This window comes from Lathamus discolor, chromosome 1, assembly GCF_037157495.1.
Source record: "Lathamus discolor isolate bLatDis1 chromosome 1, bLatDis1.hap1, whole genome shotgun sequence".
NCBI classification, from domain to species: domain Eukaryota; kingdom Metazoa; phylum Chordata; class Aves; order Psittaciformes; family Psittacidae; genus Lathamus; species Lathamus discolor.
In genome coordinates this window covers 46933252-46945566 of record NC_088884.1, presented here as the reverse complement: position 1 = coordinate 46945566, position 12315 = coordinate 46933252, and the positions used below count along the sequence as shown (strand labels likewise).

The window sequence follows — 12315 nt, the reverse complement described above, 5'->3', positions numbered from 1 at the left end:
AGACCGGGAGAGGAACAAATGCTAGTCCTTGGCAGCGAGGTACGTGCTAACCTGTTGTATCATCATCTATGTCACCAAAATTATGAAGTAAGTCCCTCTGTGCTCATAAAGAACAATCTATTTGTCCCGCTGCCCTGCAAATAATAGTGTAGTTCATAATGTCATCCATTTGAAATTTCAGTCCTTGTAAATATGGCCAGTCTGTGGCAGTTACACAATATTTCTAGTAAAAATATCTGAAAACCCATTTGCCATCATGGAACTTCATGAATGCCTCTCCAGCAGGGATTTTAGAGCTTGAAAACCCTCAGCACAACTTGGCCCCAAGAAAGTGCCTTGAGGATGGATCCAAACACATGTGATCAGGACCTTCCTGTCCACCTTTGCCTTTAAAACCAGGGAAGCAGTTCGCCACAATGCTCAACAGCTGCTTTAGACTGATCTATATGGTTACTTGCAAGCCATATTTATGGCTCTTGCCCAACTCTGGCACATTTTTCTGCCTCTGTGTGAGAAGAAAAAGGTGTTCCATTCCTACTTAACCACAGTTCCATCCATGATGAGTTGGCATCTCCCTTTGGTATCTGTATCATCTATATCTATCTATGTAATAGATATGTAATCTATATAATCTATGTAATAGATATGTAATCTACGTAATCTATATAATCTATATCTATACCTATACATCTCTATATATCTATCTGTATCTATATCTACATAATCTATAATCTATCCATCTATATCATCTACCTATACCTCATATGAACTTTAATGAGCACTGCAGTATTTCACTTTGGGCCAAGATTTCCATTCCCTAAGACCTTATGCAATGATGAGATCAGCCACTGACTGTGATTTGTCTGCTTTCCATAGGCTACTGGTCAAAGCTCCTATGTTTTCACAACTCCTATTAAAATAAAATTAGTTAATTCATTTTTCACTTATGGCTGTAAAAAGAAATAAACAAAATAAAGTTTACTGTTGTCTTTTCTTTCTCCTTTTCCTCCCCTCCCTCTCAGCTAGTATAGCTAAGTACAAACAGCTTGGATCTCAGATGTGATATCAGGCTACTCAATCTTTTATAATATGGTTGAGTTTCCTTCCTAACTTTCTGGGGCCATGTGGTAACAGCTACTTTTTGTATGTTTTTCTAATTAAAGAAAAGCACATTAAGAGAGTGCATTGTCACAGAAAATTTGCCTAGCTTCTGCTAATGCTAACAGGGATAATTTCAGTGTGTATCAAGAAAAGACTGTCTCCACAAATATACACTGCCATTATCATGATTGGAGAACAAGTTTTATGAGGAACAGCTGAGGAAACTGGGGTTGTTTAGTCTGGAGAAGAAGAGGCTCGGGGGGACCTTATTGCTCTCTACAACTACCTGAAAGGAGGCTGTAGTGAGGTGGGGATCAGTCTCTTTTCCCAACTAACAAGTGATAGAACAAGATGTAACAGCCTCAAGTTGCACCAGGGGAGGTTTAGACTAGATATTAGGAAAAATTTCTTCACTGAGAGGGTGAACAGGTATTGGAACAGGCTGTCCAGAAAAGTGGTGGAATCACCATCTCTGAAAATGTTAAAAAAATGTGTAAATGAGGGCCTTAGTGACACGGTTTGGTGGTTGAGTTGGCCATCCTGGGGTACAGGTTGGACTTGATCTTAAAGGTCTTTTCCAACCTAGTTGATTCTATGATTTATATGACACTAAAACCAAAAGTGTATTCTTCATACAGTGGGAGACCAAGTGGCAGTTTTTCACCCATGTGTCTGAGGCCAGATTTGGACACCACCTGTGACATGTGCTTAAAAAATGTGAACACTGTGTATAGCGAACAATTCTTTAATGAATGAATGTTTGAATAATAGGTTATTAATAATTACTTATGTCAAAATGTGACACTAACTCACCCTGCACCAAAGCAATGTCTATGCTATAGATACATGGGCTCCCCGCAATTTACAGATCTGTTAAAACAATAAATCTGAGCAATAATTTTTTGAGTCAGCAAGGTTACTGTTAAAGAGTGTCTTAACATGTAAGTAAGAAAATCTGCCCCTTATTCAATGAGAAACACTTCCTTAGGGTGTTTTCTCATTAAGGCGTTTTCTCATTCAGGTTTGGGTAATCTGAGCACCATTAACACATCTTTCTCATTCAGAACATGCATTTTGGGGAACACTTTTTTCTGTTGCAGGAGATAATGATGATCCTAACACCACTGTTTAAAGACCAAGGGTTTAGAGAATTACCGTGCAGCCCCTTAGGTAAGTTGTACAGGAAAAGACACTCCAGGGATCCAACCAGGAGAGCTGCAAAAAGCTTTTTAATTCTATTTAGCAAATGACACTCATCAGAGGATCAATACATAAATGCACCTCGGTTGTTTCATTCTTAATTTTGAATGAAGGCTTTTCTACATTTCTGAGAAGGGAGCTTCATACATTTGAGAAGTATTTTTTAAAGAGCTTATTCCCATGAAGTCCCTCCTGCTTCATGTTAAAGGATCTACAGGGAACAGAAAAAAAGTACTGAAATGATGCTAGTGAGAGGTGAAGAGGTCTGGGGCATTATAAAGGCAGTAGCATATCTAGAAACATGCAGTTTAGGGGCTTTGTGGTGTAGGTTTTGCTGGGCTGTCACTGCCACAGCCGCTCCACCATCAGAACAGATTGCCAGAGAAATATACTTTTAAGAAATGGGAATTGCTCTGTTGGGGGGTATTGATGGAGGGGATAAAGAAAAGAAGGGAAAAGAAAAAGAGAAAAAGAAAATGAAGAAGAAAAAAGAGAGAATGAAAAGAAAACCCAAGAAAAACAAAGCATGAAACACCTTTCTGCTTTGCAGAATAGGGCTTGAAAAATTCATGTCATAAATATGTCACCCTGTGCAACATTTGTGTTAGGTCTTATGTTACATACTATAAGATGTGACTATGAATAGCTGACATTTGCCCAGATTTAGGGTTGCTTCACCTTGTTTCTCAAAGGAATAAGGTCTGTCTGCCTGCTAGCTTGAACAGAAGTTGGGCCTTGCACATTTATCCATATTTGACTAGACACACTCTACTTTCAACACTGCAATTCTTAAAAAAAATGCATTGGATACAAGAAGACATCAACCTTTCACACATCTCAATATCATGTAATGAAAACAGCAACATGTTTTGGTATACTTTATAACTTAATTTCTATTGGATATACTAGTTAATCTATGCATAACAATATTAATTTACGGAACAGTAGACTAAGTATACTAATGAACCTGAAACAACATGTCAGTGAATATAGTTAGTGTCGTAAATTGTACATTAAAAAACTACTATTTTGTCTTTTCAAAACAAAATATTTTTTAAAATGTTGCCAAAACATTTTATCTAGGCTTGGAGGTATTTCTTATTTAGAAACACCTGGAAACCAAAAGAGATCAGGTATGAAGACTTTTATGCAGTCGATCTTTTTGTAGATATAAAGGTAGATATAGATGATACAGATACAGATAATTTATGAAATATGAAATATAATTCTCTTATTTACAGTTGTGATGATGTGCAGTATGTTATGGACACTCTAGGCAAACAGAATAATCTGCAAGAAGTGCTAAACTGTGAACTGCTTGATTTTGCATTTTGATCTCCAGTTAACACCTCTAATGGTGGAGAATCTATTTACTGACTGCACTGCCACATATAGTGGCAGGCATTTTGAACTAACAAAGTTTTCCCTACAAAACTTTTATCCTTGATAATACAATTGAAATTATAAAAAAAAAGTCCAGTCTTCAGTGGTGACATTTAAAAGTCATCATACAGCAGATCTGGAAATCAATTTTAATGCTTGCAATATACATTGGGAAACTAACCAGACAACATAAGCACCTAGTGATATTTTATACCCTGCTGACAACCACAGCATTTCTATGGCCAGGCTGAGCAATCTTCTCTGATCATCATTCTTCAGAAAGGTAGAGAAAACTTTTCTGAAGTAGGCTGCACTGACTTTTCAAAAGTAAAATGTTAAACATGTAAAAAAAGTAAAATGTTAAAAACCCCTAAAATCAGCACACTGATTCAAATGAGGTTTTCCATGAGGTCAACCATCTTTTAATATGAACGTAAATGCGAGTATTCACAAAAATGAGGTAACTGTTTCAACCCATAGTCATATGTATGCTAGCATAAAAAGCACCTCACAAAATCATGTCATATTTAAGTACATATTTAAAACAGCCACAGCATTAGATTTATATTCTTTACTGACCGAAGTTTCAGGCTTCATTAACCTCCCCACTTCTCTCAATCTGTTGCAGGTTGAGGCTTCACAATATTGCAGAAGATAGAGGAGATAACAAAGAGACTTCTCTAGTTCCAATTAGCAACTTCTACCCTCAGAGAGGAAAACATTAAAATAATGTTAGGCTTTGAAATCAAAGAGCATTTTCTGTCCTATATGTTGATGGACAAAGCATTCAGTAGAAGCAATTAGTCAGATACCCATACACAGTTGATAATAGTGTTTCTTTTCTTTCTCTACATCTTGTTGTACCACAAAACTTTCACACACAGATCTGAAGGAGTCTGGCTACATGAACAAAGAAAGTTCGGTTAACAGTGTCATGTAGATGTAATGGTATATTACCCCAGAACAAAATGAGAACTTAGTAAATTTATTTTTTTCTTTAAGCCTCTATGAAAATGCTAGAAGTCTTTGAAAACATAAGACTATAAACAGGCTGCTTTAGCATATTATGACCATAATTTAGCTCTAGAGGACTTATCATATTACTAAAATAAAAAGATGAGTGTATCTCCACCATTTGTAGATAGCTGTGAATTTTTGCTGCTTCAGAGAAATATTCTAAACAGACTTTTCTAAGAATGGCATTGCTGGCTGTTATAGCTCACAACAGTTTGCAAACATGCATTTTATTTGTGAGAAAATCAGAATTCACTGTTTTGATATGTGACATATATCACATGAGCATGAACCATCATCAAATTTGCACATCTCAACCAGTTGTTATAAGCAACCCTAATCTTATTCACTGTACAACAATCCTTGTAGGGTAAATCAGCTCTGCATTCTACACAACATGAACATACAAGTAACTGAAAACACAAACTATAATAACTTACTGACAGGTATAAAATACTTTGACCACAACAAAACCAACCCAAACCACTGAAACGTAGTTAATTGAAACTCTTTATATTGGCACTAAATGAGAATCCAAAAAATAATATTCATAGGCTTAAAAAGAAACAGCTCTCCATATGACCTCCATGTTTGATTAGATCAACTAGTTAAATTATCTCCAATATTTTTAAGCTTTGTCCTTTTTTTGCCTGCTCCCCATCCTCCACTGAACTGCACTGGATGGTCTCGAAATGATATCCGCTCTTTATGAGATGGACCCAAATGTGATTTTTCTGGAGTAGGTATATTCTTTTCTAGGCAATAAACAGACACATGAAATTAAAAACCAAACAAAACTCCCTAAATTTCACTGCATCATACGCTTTTTAAGATAATAATACACATTAATATGTCTAATTTGATAGCACAGAACTTTCATAATTATTGCTCACTGTTTTAAAAGTAATACAAGTATTTTCACAAGACCTTTTTACGAACAATCTCTTTATAAAAATAGGCAGTAAAATTACTACACAAAATATTTTTAAAAGCATCACTGTTCACTTTGAGCATATTTTAAACACATACACAGATACTCAGTGCCTTTGACATAGAAACTAGTAATGTCATCCATCCTTCAAGTGAATAAAGAATTAGTTCATAACATAACATCTAATTAACAAGTTCTTCTTTAACTATATTATAACAAATATAAGAGGATATTTTATTTTTTTTTTCAAACCAACGAATACTTAAATTTGATGCTGAATGGTGCACAGCAAATTTAAACACACATAAAATTAAATAAAATAATCACTTTCATAGTCATGCATACAGATGTTTGAGTAATTTAGTTTCTACAAAATACTTAATTATTAAAATAACCAGTATACCTAAGAAAAGGTATGTTTCTTATTTTATAAAAAACATCACTTTACAGATGGAAATACCTTTCTAAGACATCTGTAAGGAAGATAGCATCTGTGTAAGACAAACTGTGCAAGCGAATGACACGATGTTAAAAAGTAGAACAGTTTTTTTTACACATATATATATCTAAAATTAGCACACTTAGCTTATAAAAAATTTTACAAACATATTTTTGCCACCTATTAAAACAAAAGCTTACTAATTGCATATTTTTAGCATTTTTGATATTTCAACTTTTTAGTACTGTTCAATAGCAAAAATAAAATTTGCACAATAAATAGTTCCTAAAATTAACAGCTTAAATCATATGGCTGAATATAATTCTATTTATTAATATAAAAAACATAGCTATAAATTTCAAATAGGAAGAACATCTTTGTTTTCTCATGGATGCTTTTCTGCAGCCTGCTAGATCTAAATGTCAGGAGCTTTTCCCAGCCTACACTTCCCTTTTCTATGTACCCCTTTAATTTAAAAGACACATTTTATGAAGTTGAAAACATTGTTAAACAACAAAAAGAATAAAAAATAAATAAAAGGGAAACAGGTATTGCATGTTCAGACTGGAAAGGAAGTTTGGGGCTAATTTATGCTTGAGACTGACTGATTGTATCAATGATAAAGGCAACAAAACATTTATTTCTATATTTCAACAAAACAAATATTTGTTATTATATTCTTTTAAAACCAGAATAAATACAAATGACAGAACAAAAAACATCAGCAACAGTAGATTTGAAAATTAGTTTAGAAGTGATAGAGTTAATGTAGCAAAACAGGAAGTCAATCTCATTCTAATTGCCTAATCTGGATTATTTCTGGACTAATAACCTCACTTGTTTATGAATCTATCTGTACTGCTAGATATCATTTTCACAATGGACTTTAGCAGTCTGCAGGTTTTCTGGCTTTCCACTTATAACTGTACAGAATTCATTGGAAGGGATATTTTGTCTTCCCATTACTATGAAATGTATATTATTATTACAGAAAAATAAAATCCCCAAAGACTTGCCATAATTTTTTGCAAGAAACTTGTGAAAAGTCTTCATAAATTACTAATATAACCTTTTATTTTGGCAGAATAACAGCCACATCTGTCATAGCATGAATTCTGCTTGTCTAAACTTCAGACTCAAAAGTTAATTGCAACTCATTTTTGCATTGTTTAGATGGCAGCACAGTCAAATATCTTGTGAGCAAAATGTAATAACTTATTAACTTTGAGTGAATATAAACTGCCTGAACAAAACAAGGTTTTAGATGTCTGTGAGAATCTAAGCTCAGGATTTGTAGGCCCTCAGTAACAGAGCAGGACACCTTCCTCAGCCTGAAGGTATTTTTGCAAAATGTCAGGTGTAGACTCTGCTCCCTTGAATGCAGGTTAATAAATCAGAGGCTATCCCAAATTCTGAAAGGCACAGGTCCCTTTATCTATCCTGAAGTGCTGGTTATATTTCCTAGGGTCTAGTTTAAAATTTGCTACACACTAGTGACCTAGAAAGATAGGATTAAAGCATAGACTACCCTGTATTCTTTTTTTCCATCCTTCATGAAGTTCTTGGCACTGTCAGCCAAATAAAATAAAACCACTATAGGGAGTGATCAACTATATCTACAAGACAAGTTTGTTGTAAATCACTGTAAATCACTCCCCTTGTATGTCCCATCTTCCCGTCTTTGAAATTAGCATAATTACGTTTGTATTTCTGATGAAACACCTTTTACATCTAGTAAATAATACTAAGAGGTGGGTATTATTATCAATATTGCTGTTCTGGTGACCGGTCTAACTGTAGTGAAGAAAAACAGAACTGGCATGGAGATCCAACCGCCTGTTCCCTGAAGAAGAATTCTCAAAGATATGAGTTAGACCTGCATATAAGCATAGTGAGGTTTGCTTACTCCTATTCATATTATACCTAATTCTCAGATCTTATACTTAGACTGCTAGTGGCTTAAATGATAAATATGATTGAAAACAGAACAAAAAAAAAAAAAATGAAAATACAGGAATGGAATGCATTGCAAATATAGGACTTGCTTGACTTATTATATGTGCCCACAATTCCTATGCTTATTTTTAATTCATGTCTTTTGCAATTTCAGTGAAACTCTTGGTATGAACATTCTTGCAGTGAAGTAAGAACAGCTTTGAACTTAAGTGTAAATTAAACATCTAGGTAGGCTCTTGCAAGAAGTAAAGATACCATATACAAATTAAAACTAAAACAGTTACTTGGTGTCAATACCTGTATTTACAATAGGCTCTCTGATTCTACATTATTATTCAGATGGGCATTTTTTTTTCCTTCAGAAATATTCAATAAAGACAGCTCCATTAGCAAGCGGTTAGAGTTTTCCTGAGATCAAGTAGATGACAGAAGACTAGAGAGTCTGGTAAGGGATGACAATGCCATGCTGAATTAGTTCAAAGAAACTAGAACACTTACAATGTTCCTTTAAAATACAGTCTTATTTTTCTTAAAAAAAAAAAACAACAAACAAAACCAAAAGAACCCAACCAAAACCAACCAACCAACCAACCAAAAAAACCCCAACCAAAACCAAAAACCAAAAAACCCCAAACCAAATCAAAGCAAAAATGATTATTATATTTGTTTCATTTATACTTGTTACCTTTACTTATGTTATGCTTTACTTCTCCTTGGACATAAGTATGTTTATGCCTGCTCAGGGGAAGTTATGCAATTTTATTGCTTTATGAGATTTTTTTTATTTTAAGAACAAGGGAGAAAGTAATAAAGAGTGGATATTTAGTTGTATGTACATAAATAAATAAAGCAAAGATTCATCAAAAACAATGACTGCATTTTGCATTTTTTTAAAAATGTTCTACTGAGCATACACTTGAAGTGCTTCAAGATCAATATTGAGGTATTATTAAAATGTAAAATATCTGCATCTGTTCCTTTAACTGTTCTTTGGGGTGCACTTTATTTTAAAGTCTTACTTTGCACCTCTACATTTTTTTTTAAGAGAGATCTTATATTTTACTCTTACTGCATTACTAATGATGTAAACAGTTTTCCCAGCAAGCTTGGATTTGCAATACCTTCATTTCCCCCTAAAATGCAATGTCTTGCAAGTGAACAGTTCATGTATTAGCATATATGAGTGAATAAAAATAACTGCTATCAGAACTTTTTAACTGGAAAAATAAAAGGTGATATCTACAGTTACATTTTTTCATCAATGTAAAGATATTTGTAAGGCATATATGTCATTAATACGTACACATACACACATAGATTGGTATGTGTGGATTTGTGATTCATGGTAATTTTAAGCACGATCATGATATAGTCTTTTCATGTTATGTTCCATAAGTATATTTGAAGTGGGACTTACCCAAAGGCAACAACAGAAAGATTCACATTGCTTCAAGATATAAGTATCTTTACTAAGTATAAATTAGACATATTAAGACTAATGATGTTTTACTTTATAAAGTACTGATATTTTTTATAGCAATAATAGGAATAACAGCAATAATACTAACAGTAACAGTAGTAATGTTAATAAAGTAGGTCTCCCTGTCTATGGCAGGGGGGTTGGAACTAGATGACCTTAAGGTAATTTCCAATCCTAACTATTCTATGATACTATGGTTCTACGATTCTATAACAGCAATAATTTTTACCATTACTGGTACTGGAATTAAATAGAACCTGGTGAGTGTATTAAGTACAATTTTACATGATATACAGTTATTCTAACACCCCCTCATATGGAAACAAAATCTTAGCCAATAAAAGCACTTTAACTTCTCCTATACCAAATCAGGCTTGGAAGACAGGCTGTAACAGTTATTTACTGTACTTTCTTTTAATTGTAGCATTGCCTATGTGAAGCTCCAGTATAGTTTGAGAGATTTTCAGGTGCCCGTATATATCAAATAACCATTTCTTTTGAGTATGTGTTGAAAGCTTGTCTTGGGTTAAGCTCACATGCTTCTATTTCTAAGCAGTCACTTTTCTGTTGTTTAATCTGTTTTCTGCTATTGATTTGTTCTGGTCTTTTCTGGTTAAAGCCTGGGTCTTTTAACAAATGTCAAGGTTTACATATCCTCTGTTTTGATAAGTAATGCAATATGTAAAATGCTTTGAATGAAATTCTTGGTGTCCGAGAAGAAAAGCTTTGTTAAACAGGCTATGATAGACATTTTATGATGTATAGTAGACGTCATAGGGCATTTATCGATCTACCTAACATTGTGTGTCTGGAGATATAATTTATTTCAAAGTCCTTACCATATTGTATTACTTAAGTGCAAATACAGCGTAAGAAGGCATGGAGAAAACACTTCAACATTTTAATGAAAGTGACCAGAACAAATCCATAGCAGCAAAGCATTTACATCAATTTAAGCTCTGAAAAGAAGTTAGGTTCAACAGGTCTGTGAAAAATGTAAATGCTACAATCTCAGAAAAGTTATTTTTTAATAATGTTACTTATGGGTATATTGAAGGTGGATCAAACGTTTTTCTTAGTTGCATTATTTACATCAAAATAAAAATGTATTGCAATTTTACATTCAATATTGTATGTTGTACACTTATATTTGTACAGCCTTGAGAAGGAGCATCATATATGAAATCCCATGCAATATGCAAAGATATATCTCCTTTCCATATGGAGATTTGAAGATAAAACATACTTACAATTTTTTTTTTTTTTTTTTTGTAAGCAAATTAGTTTTCTCTGCAAATCTCCTTGACTTCAAGTTGGTAGGACTAGAGACTAATCTTAAAATTTTATGGAAACAATGAACTTAAATATCTTTAGTCATTGAACACTGATGCTGTTTTGACCAGATCTTGCTTACAATTAACTACTTGACTTAAATGTGACTGAGTTACATGAAGGAATTCAGATAGATAAACATTTACAAGCATTTACAAGAATAAGTTATAAAATTTATTAATTGCCATACTGAACACTTAAAATAATAAACATAATGCTCAAATAAGTTCCTGTGAATTATAACATTTTCCTAACTATGAACAGGATTTTAAGCACTGTTGGTTATTAAAGCCAAATATTTATTTATTTATTTTTCAGTTCATTATCCATTTATCAAAGTTTGACCATTTAGGATGAAATTTTACACACTGAGTATCTGCCTTTGGCTGAAGTTTTCTGAAAGGTCGGTCACTTCTAAGAAAATATGTGAAACATTTATGTTCCCCTTTTCACAGAAGACTTTAAGTCTGCCAAGTAATAGAGACTTGCTGTTAGGATCTGTCCAAATTTGGATAAAGTATATACAAACTGAAGTTTCTACATGATCAGAGGACAAGGTCTTGATTTTTTTGGGCTTTATTCCCTAAAATATCAGTCAGCATGGAAATATGCTTTACCATGATGTTACACAGAGCTAAGCAAGACTATGGCTAAAAATAATGTTGAAGATCATGCTAGGTCAGGGAACTTAAGAGTCTGACTATTTTATGCTTTCTGTGGCAGATGTAGCCTAGCTATGGAATGGATAAGAACTAAAGATCCCATAGGACGGAGACTGAGAGAAGAGGTAGGGGGCTGGAATTAAAACCTGAAAGAGAAATTGAGACTGACTTGGACTTAAGAGAGAAACTAAGGAGAAACTAAGTGAGAGTTAGTTTCTTTAACTCAGTTTCTTAGATAAACTAAGGCTAACTTGGTACACAGTACCCTGGCATAGATGGCACAGGAGACTAGAATGACTTGACATACAGACTGACACTGAGAGCAGAGAGAAAATATGGGAAAGAAGAAAGTTGTGAACTGGCAAATGGGGATCAAATAAGAATAAAAGACATGGGTTAAGTGTCACTAGATGGGCCCTAACTCTCAGAAATTTCATAATTAAAAAAAGTGAAAATACAGATGATGATAAGAAATGATACACAGAATAAGTAAGAGTCTGGGCTCAAAATCTGTCTAAATAGTACACTAAACCAGGCCAAATTTGGAGGAAGGTTAAACTAGGATATGATGAATCTGAGCAATACTGGCAGGGAATATCTGGGTACAAGAAGGAATGGAGAGACTGAGGAAAAAGGTAATCAGAGAAGGATCTGTGGAAAGAAACACAAGACTTGGTGACTGTGTGAAGGAAGCCTAAGAGTGGATGGGAGAGGATGATGATGCTGGAGTAAGGAATTTGAGGAGCAGAAACAAGAATTTTTCATAGTAAATGAAAGGACTATGGAGCACAAGTGTGGAAAAGTCAGCAATGAAAAA

The 12315-nt window shown here is 33.9% G+C and overlaps 1 protein-coding gene across 1 annotated transcript in view; it reads right to left on the bottom strand.

Moving 5' to 3' along the window:
* Positions 1-5209: 5209 nt before the first annotated feature.
* Positions 5210-12315, bottom strand: part of LRRIQ1 (leucine rich repeats and IQ motif containing 1) — a 116687-nt gene continuing 109581 nt past the window's right edge. The window contains exon 28 of the mRNA XM_065669733.1: positions 5210-5453. Coding sequence (XP_065525805.1) covers positions 5299-5453 — 155 coding nt within the window. The 3' untranslated portion in view covers positions 5210-5298. The remainder of the gene's footprint in view (positions 5454-12315) is intronic.